Raw genomic sequence first — 14,292 nt, forward strand, 5'->3', positions numbered from 1 at the left:
CTAATATTCCCATCGGTCGACGGAGGGCTCTGCTCCCGTCATATGTTGTGGTTCTATTATTTCTGAGGCGAGTCGTGCACATTATATAGACAATTCCCATCGTATAATCAAATCACGGACAGATGTGACCGCACTAGCGAAAAATCAATTCTTTTTCGTTCAACAATCATCTTAGAATTATAGTTGATGGATTGTGCGGAAGAAGAAGAACAAAATAAGAATCGGGTTGATGAAAGCTGTTGCCTGTTCACTTCCCCATTCCGGAGATGGGCTGACATTCTTTTTAATTTATTTATTTTTGATTTTTTGAAGAAAATCCTCTGACGTGGGTGAAAGCGGCTTGCATCATTAAGGAACTTGGCTGACCCGCTTCCGTAACATCAGACGAAAATATTTAAAAAACAAAACTAATGATTCCGACATTGACATCCATTTTGTGAAACCTCCTTTTCCAAAAAAAAAAAAAAAAAAAATTTATTTTACGGGGGGAGTTTTCTATGTCGATTGCTCGTTTCTGTGTCTCTCCAGTACACATGCTTCGCACATATGTACGGTACACATATTTGTACCGAATTTTCTTTCCCCCAAAAGGTTTTTCTTATTTTATTTTATTTATTATATTTTTTTCAAAAATACCTCTGAAGCTCGCTGCTGCTAACTATAAGGATATAACGGTGAATTTAGCCAGCGGCCAAAAAAGAAAATCAGTGCGGAGTGCAGGAATGAAAGGAGAGCCAAGAGGAGGAGCTGCTCGAGGTTTCTTTCATATACCTGAACTACCTGTTGGGTTTCCAAAAAAGAAAAAAATAACAGGAGAAGGAGAGGGGGCTGGAAGGCATGTGTCCCACATACGAAAAAGACTCTGCTCGTAGACACGCTGTGGCAGGGAGGGGGCGGGGGGCCCAGTTTCCGTGGGTTTCGGCGGTTGTGGTTGGTGGTGCAGCCACCTTCTTTTCTTTTTCCTCCTCTACTGGCGTGTGTAACCTCTTCTTCGGGTTTCCATGGCTTTGTGTGTGTGTGTGTGTGTCTATACGTCATCTTTTTTCTGTTTCCTACCTACACACACACACACACACACACAGACTTACAGGTATAGCGTCTGGGGTTTGACACATGGAAGGGGGGCGATGAGTAAAGAAATTCGGGCGGGCATAAAAGCAGGGCCATCGACAGTAGCATCTTCAGTTCTTCCGTGAATCTTCACCAAACAACAAGTGGTGCTGACCTGCTCCGTTTGAGTTCCTGGTTCCAAACGCCAACAAGTGTTTGATTTGAAACTTACACGCTCAACGCCATCGGTTTTCTTTTCAGTTCTCCAATCGCATTTTGGATCTTTCTCCAATCGTGAGTTTTCTCTTCTTTTCATTTAAAACAGCACACAATTGAAACCAATTCGACCTTCATTCATTCATTCATTCATTCATTCGTTCATTCTGAATTTTGAAAACTCCAACAGAAAACCAAAGTTTCGAAGAGCAAACAAAACCCCCCCACACACACGCAACAAAATGAGACTGGCACTCATCGTTTTGGCGCTGGCCTGCGCAGCTATGGCCGAAGAGAAGGTGGCCGAGGCTCTGCCCGCCCCTGCTTCACTGGCCGCTGAACCCGTGGCCGAAGCCGCTGCCCCGACCGCCGTCGAACCCGAGGCTGCCGCTTCGGCTCCCGAAGCCAGCAAACCGGGCAAATCTTCGCGTTCCAACGATCAGGCTCCGAAGGTCTACTACGCTCGTCCAGCACAGCCTCAAGCTGCTGCTCAATCACGTGACGGAGCCCATCACCACGATCACGGCCATGGTCATCACGAACACCACGCCGCTCCCGCTCCCATCCAGTACTCTCAACCAGCTCCGCAATCGTACGAAGCTCAGCCATCTTACGATCAGGCTCCCCAACAGTACGCCCCTCAAGCCCCTCAACCTTACGAACAGCAGCCGGCCCAGCCGTACAGTGCGCCAGCACCTTCTTACGATGCGGCTCCTCAATACCCTCAGGCACCAGCCCAGGCTTACAGCGCCCCAGCTCCCTCTTACGACCAACCGGCCGCTCCCGCTTACTCGACTCCCGGTCACCAGGGTTACTATTACTACTACTACTACCCCGTCAAGGATTCTAAGGTCAAGCTCAAGTTGCCCAAGTTGCCCAAAATGCCCAGCCTTCCCAGCCTTCGTCTGCCTGAATATTACGGAAAGGACGGCGGTGTTTCATCGGTCAAGAGTTTCGGCGTTGCCGCCATCACGGCCGCTCTGGTCGGTGTAGGAGCTTTCCTTTCGCTGCCCATCATCGGTTTGGGAGTCGGCAAACGCTCGTTCAACAGCCTGTGGGAATCCGAGTACTTGAGCCGCGACAACCTCAACGTCTTGGCTGAATACATCATCAACATCGTTGATAACTACAAGCCCAGCAACCAATAACAACAAAGAAGAAATTAATTCATCCCTTTTTTTTCTAATTATTATTATTAATTTTTTTCTTTATTGTTGAAAAAAAAAAGAAGTTTGGGTGAAGGACGGGCGGGACGAATGACACGACCAGGAGTTTTCATTCGATTTTTTCCCCTAATATCTTTTTTTTTTTTTTTATTTTTTTGATTAAAAAAAAAAAAAAAACTAAACAATTCCAGTACGTATCGTTAAAGAATAATCGTCTTAGTCCTCGACTTTTCCCTCCTGATTTTGTTTTAACCTCCAATTTTTTTTTTTTAATTCATTCTCTGACTTTTGACGACACGACATTGACGAACGAAAAAAATCTTTCATTCAAACGGACGGAATGGGAAAAGACGAAAGTGTCCCCAAAAGTCATTCTCTTCCACTTCTCCTCAATCTCCGGAAACGGATTTTTTTGTTTTCCTTCACGATATTAGGAGACCACAGGACCCACATGCAAAACAAACAACAACAAAAAAACAAGTGGCATTTGATCGGCAGTCAAAATTTAATTTATAACTGAAAAAGAAAAGAAAAAAAGAAAACGAAACATTTTGCATTTGAAACGGCCCCGTCGCAACAAAAAGAAACGCACCGACACCAAATGAAAAGAAAGAAAAAAAAAAAAGTTTTAATAATTTTTTTTTTTTTTTCGATTGCTCAAAACCGTGCACACACACGAACACAGGAAACAAACTCGCAGTAAAAAAAAACTTAAATTCATTTAAAATTTTTCTGGCCGGACCGAAAAAAACAAAACAAAACAAGGGGATTTCTTTAAATATTTTTTTTTGCAATTTTTAATTAGAGAAAAAGAAACAAAACAAACACATCCCCCTTTGAATGATTCGCGTTTTTGCGTGCGTGTGTGTGCGCGTGATTGTGTGTGTTAACTGTGTGTGTCGGATCCTCCCAATATTTCTCTGCACTTTTCCACCTGCCCCCTCCCCTCCCCAACAACAAAACAAAACAATTTATTGTCTTTTCTTGCAGCTAAACATCCTCCGGTTTCCAGTTGTCCATTCAACGACTGCTACTAAACAGCAACTAAATTAATGAAATGACAATTAATAATTTATTCTCCTATCCAATTTTTGTTTGTTTGTTGAACTATAACTGCCTCCCCAAATTTTTTTCTCTTCTATTTATTCGTTGTAGTTGTTTTTTTGTTTGTTTCTTTTGTTTTGTTTTTTCAAAATCTGTCCCTCTCTCTCTGTTCTCTCTCTTTTTATTTTGTCGGTTGTTGTCTCCTTATGGCAAAGCAACAACAGAATTCCCTCAACACACAAAGATATGTACATTGTGCGACCAAATAATACACACCACAACAATCTCTTCCAAAAAACTCCAAAAAACAAATGAAAACCAAGTCTCGCCTTTCATTTCTCATCGATTTCTTGATACAAAAACACACAAGCACGCACATCTGCACTTGCTAAAATACACATGGTGTAACTTGAATAAACTCGTGGGAACGCCAACATTCCAACGACGTTTTGACTGAACTTCAAATGCCCTCAACAGTAAAAAGATAGAGGAAGAAGCCAGTTTTCCAAGAGTCCCGTAAAGATATATATTTATTTCAAAAAGGAAAAGAATCAGGTCGACAAGTTCGCACACAATGTCTTGGTCGTCATTGGTCGATTTTGTTTTGTTTTTCTTCCAAAAATGTACAGTTATGACACGCTACGAAAGGGATATAGCCGGACAAGTTTTGTTTTTGTTTTTTCCAAACTCTTCTGGCGTTTTGGCCCGCTATGGAGAAACGGACACATGCACTGAGTATATGTTAGCTGTTTGTGTCTCCCGTTTGCTGAAAACCAAAAGAAAAACCAACAATCCTGCTGTCCAACAGGGTGCAATCTTATCGGCATAAACACCTGTTTCACTGCATATGCTAATATCATGAGATAGTTCGCATTCGAATGTGTTTGGCTGATGACGGTACGTGTGTGCAGCGACCTAAACGACGATCCGCACGGACGTGTGTGCCCCCCTTTGATGGATGGAGGCAAAAGAAAAGAGTCTGCGTTATTATTGACGTAACATCCCTAAGGCTGTGGACCAGCAGACACCCCCCTTTTTTTCAAAAGCTCACAAGAATTGAAATAGACTTTTAAAAAAATAGCTGTGTCCACGTATAGGCTATACTATAGTGTGAAACAACCTAACGGATCACATCGCCAATGAAACCGGCGATCTGTGCCGTTGGAAACGGGCTGATTTAGGTTGTATGTTAATCTTTGATACTATGCTGATGGAATGACCGTAAAGTGCCGTAAACGTGTGCGCTCGGTCGGGCGTGTCCCCTTATCTTTAGCTCCGTTCATTTCTTTCGTGAAGGATTCACGTCACGGGTGAACGCAGCCAGGCAAACATGGGATCGGAATACGATGCGAGATGGTGATAAATCCGCACCGAGCCGGATTGTTATATGATTTAATGGCCAGGCCATACAGCGACGGATGATTGCCCTTCAATTAACGATTCCAACGGCGCGCAAATCTTATAATAATGTCATATAAATAAACAAGAGTCGAACCGTCTGACTGTTGTTCGACGATCATTCCGTCAGACAAATGACAACAGACGAGATAAAAGGACTGAACGAATTGGTGGCCGTCTTCAGTTACACATCCGCCGGATCGACCGGATCAACAGGAACGGAAGAAAGATGAGGTTCTTTAATCGATTGGTTTCATCTTTGATTAGTGCGTGGTTGTTGATGTTGGCGATCGTGTCGGCATCCGGCCATGCGGATCAACAATTCAACTAGACGGATGTCTAACGTCCATCCCGTTTACAGCAGCGATGTGGATTCTTATAGCGTCGGAGACGATCACGTCGTTCACGATGTGGTAGATTCCCAACAAAGCGGCCCTTCCGGCACCGGATTGGACTGGGCAGGCCATTCCAATCCGTACAGCCGCAACAGTAAATTCAAAGACGAAACGGACGGATCGTTCTATCAATATCCGCAGCCGGAAATCAACAAGAACTACGAAGGCTCATCACCGTACGGCAGTGAAGTGCAGCATTACCGGCCTTTGCCCAGCATCCAGAAAAAAGAGTACGGCCACTCCCGGCCCAGTAAGAACAAAGGCAAAGACAAGGATCATTTATGGAAATTTGTCGAACATTTCTTCGACAAGAAAAAGCAGTTGGAAGACGAAATTTGGGACCTGATTTTATTCAAGGGTCACCATGATGGAGGCCACCATCAGCCGGACTATGGCCATTACGGCGAACCGCCGTCCAGCTATCACGGGCACGAGCACAAGCTGAGCAAAGAAGAAGTGTTCAAGAAAGTCAAATTGCTGGCCATAGCTGCAACTGTTTTGCTCATCGTCCTGGGCGGTGGCATTTTGCTGGCCCCGCTGGCCATTGGCAAAGGCCGTCGCCGCTCGCTGTCTGAATTCTTGCAGCCGCAGAATGTTGGTGCCGCTACAACGGAAATTGCCCGGCTGGCCGGTAGCGTTTTGCAAGCCGTACAACATTACCAGCAACAACAAACAAATTAACATCTGACGACGACGAAAAGCACATCATCAGTATTATGCACGTGAAATTGTTTGGTTTCATTTTTGTGTTATTTATTCATTTAAAAAAGAAAAAGAAAAAGAAAAAATGTTGTTGTTTTTCATTCATTTTGCATTTCGGAATTTCGTATTCATATGGTAATTAATGGATTCGATGAAATCGATGAACTTATAGATGACGTTGATTGGGTTGCACCACTCAATCAGGAAAGCTTTCCTTGTTCAGGAGAGCAGCAACAGAAACTTCTGTACATTTTTTCTAAAACTTAAACAAGAGAACACTTTTGGTGTATTATCTGATGCGCGAAGAACAGACAGATACATCGAGAATGTGTGTTAGTTCCTGGTTACCGTGCCAAATAGCCAGCGGGTGAGAAAAGAAGGAGTGGGGAACATCGCAGCAGAGAGTCCACGAGCCGTTTGGAATCAAATAGACACGGCCCTAACATGTTAAAAAAAGAAACATTTCAGCTCCTTAACTAAAGGACAGGACGCATCTCGACGACATTTTTGTCAATCAAAACGATATGCATCTCTATATAATACAGTTTCCATTTGATTCTTTACTCCGCTTCAGAAAAATAATAATAATAATTCATTTAAAATGAATGAAAATTAACGTTATTTACAAGTATGTAGCCAATGGCCGACAGCTGTTTGTTTTATAGGTATAATATTCCGTAGTGCCAAGCGAAATATAATCCCACTGGGATATTAGAATTCAGCCTTCCGGCTGGCCAAAGGCCAAGGCAGTGGTCAGCAGGTGAAATGGCTTAAACATAATATTCATTTTATTATTATTATTATTTTATTTTTTTCTCATTTAATTTTTGATTACGGGTCACGTTGCCTTATAGCTTAGGCTATCCCCGCTTGAGAGCGCGAGCCACGGGCATCAACACACCCGCGCTGGACTAACGGCACAATAGTACACAACTTTGGAAAACAACAATATACGTATAACTCATCATCTATACCCCTCCAGTGTGTGTGTGTGTGTATATACCTGGCCATATAACAAGTGTACTGTGTGAGTACTTTTCTGATACACACTGGCCTACTTTGACTTGTTTCAATTGATTAACGAAGCAAAAGCTCTCTACGAGTCGATGTCCGTGCATTAAGGTACATTACGTAGTACGCGGTGTGTCAGACGAAATGTTTTCTCTTCTTTTTTGCGTGGCGATATTTGAATTTGGCGCGGCCTCGCTCTACGTCCCCGTGAAAAATTGAAGGAAGTGATGACGAATGCCGGAAGAAGTGGGTACACGTACTAAAGCGATGCGAAGGGGAATGGGGTCAAATTACAACTCGTGACCATTTTCTTAATATTTATCCTTCCCTTATAGAAAAAAAAAGAAAGAAAGAAAGAAAAAAATGTTTTGTAATGAAAAGGGAGAAGCTGCGGAATAAGGAGGGGGGACTAGACCCGGATATGACCTCAAAACCATGTTGTGTGTAGGAGAGAGAGATAAGGCATGGGGCGGAGGTGTAGTTGATGGAGAAAGATGGTAGGAATCTTCTTCCTGGTTTTTTTTAAGGGGGGGGGGAGCTTTCACTTCAATTGTTTTTGTTTTTTTGTTTTCTTTTGAAGATTAAATGGGAGCGACGCATCACTTTCTGAGCTATTGAGGCCGAACACTCGATGGACATCCTCCGCTCGGCTTTTATTTTTTTTCAACATGAAAATTGGGTCGCCAATGGATCAACTGGCCCATCTTCTTCTTTTTTTACCGTTTAAGGCATCCGACACAAAAAAAAAAAAATGCCTAAGAATTAGGTCAACACCTAACGTTTTACCTTACGATAGTTGTAGAGGAAAGGTAAAGGGAAGTGCAAGTAGAGGATTACATAAGCAATAAATACCATTTCAACTAAACAAACCCCTCGAAAAAGTCCCCCCCCTAATTTTTATCTTTTCTTACAAAAAATAAAATAAAATAAATAAATAAAAAAAAAAGAAATGTAGGTAACGGTCGCAAGCCAAACTGAACACCAGCCGTGGACGGAGACGACCAAAGAAAAGAACCTTTTCGTATGTTTCTAACGGGACTTTTTTTTCCCCACCACCCAACTCCCCTTTCGGAAAAAAAAGGTGCATATATACACATACTAAACACAAACTATATACTAGCTTATATAGGATGCGCGTATAGCTGTTCCTTCTTGCTGTTAACCTTCTCTTCTTTTCATTCCTTCTTCCCCATTCTTTGGAGAAAGAAAGAAAAAAAAAAGCTCTGGAGAAAAGTTTGAGGTCAGGGTCATCGATTTTTTTTTTTTTCTTTTACCTTCCTGATTCTCAGGTGAGAACACACAACTCGGCTAAACTTTGAACGGTACCTACGTGTCTGGCGACCTTCTTCGTGTCCTCCTTTCCGAATAAAGAAATATTCAAATTGTAATTTAAATGGGAGGGGGGGCTCGTGTTACTCAGCCACGAGACGTGTTTTTTATACAAAAGATGGATTCAACCCAGTTTGTTTCGTTTGACTGATGATGAAACGCACGTGAAATTGTGAAGAAGAACACGCCGAAAAATTAAAACAAAACAAGATGTAAAAAAACAAAAAAAAAAACCCAAAGAAATTTCGATCTTTTTAGATTTTCTTTGCTCATTTTGCAGTGGGTACCTGGCGGAGAGGTCACTCAACTTATTATGGCGCCATCACCACTGTAAAAGCAACAGAGGCACGGCTTCCTTTTTGCCGCTTCTTGCTGGCAGGCAGGCCGGTCAGGTTCAAGTCCCAACCCTTCCTTTGGATTCCGGGACTTGTAACGCGCGTGTGTGTGTGTATGGATAGCGGATTTTGATGTTGTTTTGTTTTGGGGAAATCATAGTCACTAGACAAGTTAGTTAAACATTTGAATTCTTTTTAGGCTGTCCGAACGCCACATCAATCCCGCACGAACCAAATATATACTAGCCTTTGCTTCAACTCAACCTTGGCCTTCTCATTCATATATGGCTCGTTTCTTTTTTGTATGTTGTTGCCTAGAAGATGAAGGCCGTCTGTGTCATTCTCTTTTTAGGGTTTTTTCCCGAGGATCAAATGGTGAAATAACCGACATTTTCAGGTGACATTTTTGGAAGAGCTTTCGCGATTGGTTCTTAATTGAGAGGCTCTCAGAGTTGATGTAAACATAAAATGCCTCGATTTATTGGAGGTCATTTTGCGGAATGATTTTTAATTTCTACATTTGAATTCCTGTCGAGTTGTATGCCATTTACAGTTTTTATTTTACAACTTTTGACCTAGTTTCGGGTCGGAGGGAGGAGGCTCTTTTATTTTTTCATTCTTCTTCTGGACATCGTAAAAATTCTTGGATGATGCTTTAGCATTTTTATATCCATCTCTTTTTATATTGTCTTATTGGTTTTCTTTTTTTGTTTCTCGAGTGGTTTAGGCTACTGCTTGTTCAAAAAAAAAAAAATAATAATATTATGTTCGTAACGGAATATAACTCGTTCTAGTCCACGACCGCTCGGTTCCATATGTTTCAACGGAAAATTTTGCACATGGCGTCGCGGCCTTAATTAAAGCAATACAGAAAAGAAAAAAAAATACTGTGTATATACATATTTTTTTCTACAAAAGGAGTCGGAAAGAAAAGAGCAACAACCATCAAAATTGGCTATCGTTCGTTTTCGTCACTGTTTAGCTTCCATGCTGCCGCTCCAGTACACCACGTATACACTTTGTTCGCGTTTCTGTATATATATACTGTATGTGCATACCCTAAAGACCTTCGTGATAACTTGATATCGCCTTGTTTTGTATAACGTTGTTGATGGTGCATGATAATGGAACACGCCCCGTGAGAACGGAGCATTCAACTTATACGACAATGGTGTGAAAATGGAGGAAAGAATAGTAATAAAAAAAAAAGTAGCACGTTAATAATAATGGTAAAATATCCGCCATTTGCTGACTTGCTGGATTTCGTGAAAATATACGTACACACAAGAACACTACCAGAGTGCTCGTACGGTACTTCTGCTGTTGGGGGAGCCTATTATCTCCTTATGCTCGGTGATCGCTATTTAAAGTAACGCAATTTTTGGGGTCTGTGCACATTTCCTCTTCTTCACTCTTCGAAACTATTCAAGTGGCGGTAATCGTGAGGAAGTTGCGTTTATTTCACCTTTTGCGGGAATTGCGGCAAAAACGAATGTGGGTCACGTACATCGGGTCAGAAGATGCTTCCTCGTTTCAAAGCAGGCGATAAATCGAAAATGAAACGAAACAAAACAAAATATGTTCACATTTTGGCAAACCCTCACATTTATATTAATTATCTATGTTTCCTGTGTTGCGGTACACCTTGTCAAGTTGTTATTTTTTAGGGATCGGCACAGTGAATCCCTGTGGCCAAAAAATCGATGCAAACCCGTCAAAACCTTGATCATAATGGGATCAGGTAAATGTGGTGGCGTTAAAGCCGCAATGGACTGGTTATTGAACTTCTTTCATCGTAACGGCTGATTTATTCTTTTTCGCGTTGTAGGAGGACATACTGGAGAAATGGTACGTCTCTTGTCGACGCTCGATTTCCGACACTTTTCTCCAAGGCTTTATCTTGTTGCGAGAACAGATGACATGAGTGCAAAACGAGTACAACAGCTGGAATCTAGTCACATCAGCACAGCTGGCTTGGTAAATATTCACATGAAAAAAATAAAAAAATAATATTTGTTCCTGTTCTTCAAATTTTTTAAAATTTTATTATTACAACATATTTTAATTAATTTATTTATTTATCTTTAATATTGCTTTTTAGTTTCAGACGGTTAGCATTTCTAGGAGCAGAGAAGTACATCAGTCTTGGATCACCACCATTGTATCATTCCTACAGTCAACTTTGGAATGTCTGAGAATACTGTTTTATTACCAGCCAGATTTGGTAAGTAGAAGACATCCTAAGGTTGTAGTAATCTTTATTTTGATCCTGTGTGCATATAAGGCAGAAAAATCAAATTATGACTAAATCAATTTCATCAAACATATATTTTATGTGTTGCTTTTTGTTCCATGGCAGATCTTGTGCAATGGCCCTGGCACTTGCGTTCCACCTTGTATTATTGCCTTGCTCCTAAGAGTATGTCAATAGATATAATGCTGATAAAAGTTTTTTTAAATCACATTCTTTTTTAAAAACAAGGTTTTATGGATCAAACGCTCTACAGTCATCTTCATTGAAAGCATCTGCAGGGTGAACACACTGTCCTTAACGGGAAAATTGATGGTGTGTTTCTTAGCCGATCGCTCCATCGTCCAGTGGCCAGAGTTGCATGCGAAATATCCACAAACTGTTTTTCTAGGACGACTAGTTTAAATCTCAACGTTTACATCTACAATAAATTTGCCTTTGGTACGCCATTGTAACTGTATATGGTGATGCGTAATCTCGATTAGCTTCTGTTTAGACGATCGAATTTTTGCAGCCTCCCGGTGCAGTCTGCTATTTCAGTTTATTGAGTATTGACGTTTCAAGGGCAAATTGGTTCTGGATGGGGATCACTACGGCAGTAGCAGCTGTAACCGGCTGTCACTAAGGCGCGCTTTGGTCACAGAATATAATAGCCGATCCAATTGAATGGACTTTGGTACATTGACGTATACGGAAGTGATATTGAAGAGCTATTAAGAGCTTTGAATTTTCTCTAGACAGTGAGGAAGTGAGACTTTGATAGTCCACTTCTCAGTCACGCGGTTCACGTGTCAGTTCCCTTTTAAAAGTCTCACGATGAGCAACAAAACTAAAAATGGTTATGGTGTTCAAGAAGAGATTCATAACAAAAATCCTGCAGAAAAGTCCTGGCTTGCTTATATTTTGATCCACTATCGATGGGTGTTTGTGTGTTTTTTCTTGCTTCCTCTTTCTCTTGTGTATGATATTTACCACTTGGCTCGCAGCTGGGTCATTTTTAAGCTCAATTCAGCCCCAAAGAAGCATGATGAACGTGTCAAGTTTGTTCAGCAACAGGTACTAGTTTAGCACATTTATGTTAATCACATGGTTTGACATTTTAATTCTTCTTGGTAGGTGAGAGAGTGGAATCAACAAGGCAGGTCCACCCCTATGTGCACAGCTCGTCCAGGATGGCAAACCATCAGTTTCAGGCAGCCCAAATACAAAAAGACTTTGTTCAATGTGAAAGTGAATTTAATAGATGTTTTGGAAATTGACACAGAAAAAAAGGTATTATTCATTACAAGACATGTGGATTCTATGTGTTGACACCATTTGATTAAACATTCATTTTCACAGACAGTCCGTGTAGAACCTTTGGTTTCTATGGGACAGCTCTCAGCAACTCTAAATCCGCTCGGATGGACTATTCCCATTTTGCCGGAAATGGATGATTTAACTGTCGGTACGTTTCGAATAATGGGACCACAAGATCCTTAGAAAACTCAAAATAACTGAAGTTTATATTAATAAGCATAGGAGGATTAATAATGGGAACTGGCATAGAAACGTCGTCACACAAACACGGTCTGTTTCAGCACATTTGTGTGTCCTACGAATTAGTGATGGCCGACGGTTCAGCCGTCAAATGTTCAAAGGTAGAAAACCAGTAATCAGTCGACAGTCGCGTTCATTGGGTTTCAAGTTTTCATTTACCACACCCTACTTTGGTTTCCCCAGGAAGAAAACAGCGATCTGTACTATGCTATCCCGTGGTCGTACGGAACTCTGGGATTTCTAACTGCCGTAGAAATCGAAATTATTCCCGCATTGCAGTGAGTTTGCCGATAGCTTTTCCATCCCGAATAGACTGTTTTTGTTTCTTTTATTCCCGTTTTTCTTAATTTTTTTATTCTTCAGGTTTGTTCGGCTAGAATACCAATCAGTGAGCTCGTTGGATGAAGCGTGTCGTGTTTTTCAAGAACAAACTTTGAAAGACGAGAACAATCAATTTGTCGAAGGACTCATGTTCAGTCTGAACCGAGGTGTCATCATGACGGCGAATATGGTAAACTCCGCTGAACCGGGAAAGGTAAAATTCTAAGTCTATCCTAATCTTTAAACAAAAAACTTTTATCTATAATATGACAATTTATTTGTTAATATAAATGTTTAGTTAAATGTCATCAGTCGATGGTATAAGCCATGGTTTTTTAAGCATGTCGAATCGTTTTGGGGCCAAGAGCCGCACGTTGAATATATTCCCACACGTGACTATTTTCACCGTCATTCACGAAGCATCTTTTGGGAGATACAGGTAAATATTTTGCAAGTTTTTATTAAAATTTTGTTAATTTCATCTTACAACTAACTTCACCAAGGACATTATTCCCTTTGGGAACCATCCTGTGTTTCGATATTTATTTGGATGGATGGTACCGCCCAAAGTGTCGCTACTTAAACTGACACAAGGAGAAACAGTCAAGGAGTTATACGAGAATAACCATTTCATTCAAGACATGCTAGTACCCATGACGACATTGAAAGATGCACTTCTTTGCTTTGAAAAGGAAGTGAAGGTATTAACCGAATCTGTTGCTTTGGTTTAACAAATTTGTGTTTGAAATGCATTTCTTCACTATCCATAAGATTTATCCTGTATGGCTATGTCCATTCAAACTGCCAATGGCACCTGGAATGCTGCGCTCACCAAGTGGCAAGCAAGAGATGTATGTTGATATCGGAACATATGGTGTACCTAAAGTGAATAATTTTCACCCAGTTGAAACAACCCGACGAGTTGAGAGCTTCGTCCGAAGTGTGAACGGGTATAAAACCATATTTCAGTGCTTTTTGATGTTCCGGTATTATCTACTTTATGTTTTACTGGTAGTTTTCAGATGCTTTATGCCGATTCCTACATGACTGAAGCGGAATTTCATTCCATGTTCGATCATACGCTATACAACCAAATGCGGAAGATATATAATTGTGACAAGGCTTTTCCGCGTGTCTACGGAAAGGTTTCGCGTGCAGCCCGAGATTAGTTAAGTTGGGCTCACACACAGTTAAATAATGTATGTTGGTGTTAGTTGTTGGCCAAATTAGGATCTGTCTCTTACACATTTCATTATTGTTAATGGAAATTGGTGCAGTATTTGATAGAATCCTGGATTGTGCTCAACTTACAGCCAGATAGAGATTACTGAAGTCTAAATGATTTTGATATCCACTCTATAAATGAAAACATTTACCTGTAAAAGTGATTAATACGAGGGGCTTGTAAGTAATAGTATTACTCATGTGAGATTTTCCGCAAGCATTTACATTTCCGAGAAATTTGCAAGTGGTGATAGAATTGGTACGTATCGAATATGCCTAGAGCGATAACTGTCAATCCCAATTTCTTAAAC

General features: G+C 41.0%; 4 protein-coding genes across 6 annotated transcripts; all 4 read left to right on the top strand.

The window, feature by feature from the left end:
• The first annotated feature begins 1,163 nt into the window (after positions 1–1,163).
• Positions 1,164–3,788, top strand: LOC116931951 (predicted GPI-anchored protein 58). The gene is made up of 2 exons (XM_045179681.1): positions 1,164–1,344; positions 1,457–3,788. The coding sequence occupies exon 2, from the start codon at positions 1,509–1,511 to the stop codon at positions 2,412–2,414; it is 906 nt and encodes a 301-aa protein (XP_045035616.1). The 5' UTR covers positions 1,164–1,344; positions 1,457–1,508; the 3' UTR covers positions 2,415–3,788.
• A 1,201-nt stretch (positions 3,789–4,989) lies between these two features.
• LOC116931953 lies at positions 4,990–6,061 on the top strand. The gene has a single exon (XM_032939639.2). It carries the CDS (start codon positions 5,183–5,185, stop codon positions 5,948–5,950), a length of 768 nt encoding a protein of 255 aa, XP_032795530.2. The 5' UTR covers positions 4,990–5,182; the 3' UTR covers positions 5,951–6,061.
• Positions 6,062–9,952: 3,891 nt separating this feature from the next.
• Positions 9,953–11,561, top strand: LOC116931954 (UDP-N-acetylglucosamine transferase subunit ALG14 homolog). The gene is made up of 6 exons (XM_032939640.2): positions 9,953–10,387; positions 10,475–10,623; positions 10,748–10,870; positions 11,006–11,065; positions 11,129–11,338; positions 11,394–11,561. The coding sequence occupies exons 1-5, from the start codon at positions 10,225–10,227 to the stop codon at positions 11,300–11,302; spliced, it is 669 nt and encodes a 222-aa protein (XP_032795531.2). The 5' UTR covers positions 9,953–10,224; the 3' UTR covers positions 11,303–11,338; positions 11,394–11,561.
• On the top strand, positions 11,431–14,188 carry LOC116931952 (delta(24)-sterol reductase-like). Of its 3 annotated transcripts, none has more exons than XM_032939637.2 (11): positions 11,431–11,573; positions 11,635–11,953; positions 12,014–12,169; positions 12,239–12,344; positions 12,419–12,537; positions 12,620–12,714; positions 12,800–12,971; positions 13,056–13,196; positions 13,261–13,458; positions 13,529–13,707; positions 13,773–14,188. In XM_032939637.2, exons 2-11 carry the CDS (start codon positions 11,714–11,716, stop codon positions 13,924–13,926), a joined length of 1,560 nt encoding a protein of 519 aa, XP_032795528.2. In that variant the 5' UTR covers positions 11,431–11,573; positions 11,635–11,713; the 3' UTR covers positions 13,927–14,188. The 3 variants fall into 3 exon arrangements, with proteins under 3 accessions (XP_032795528.2, XP_032795529.2, XP_045035615.1); XM_032939638.2 differs by having other exon boundaries at positions 11,432–11,573; positions 11,639–11,953; XM_045179680.1 differs by having other exon boundaries at positions 11,509–11,953.
• Positions 14,189–14,292: the final 104 nt, after the last annotated feature.

The sequence above is a fragment of the Daphnia magna genome, linkage group LG10 (genome assembly GCF_020631705.1).
Source record: "Daphnia magna isolate NIES linkage group LG10, ASM2063170v1.1, whole genome shotgun sequence".
Classification (NCBI taxonomy): Eukaryota; Metazoa; Arthropoda; class Branchiopoda; order Diplostraca; family Daphniidae; genus Daphnia; species Daphnia magna.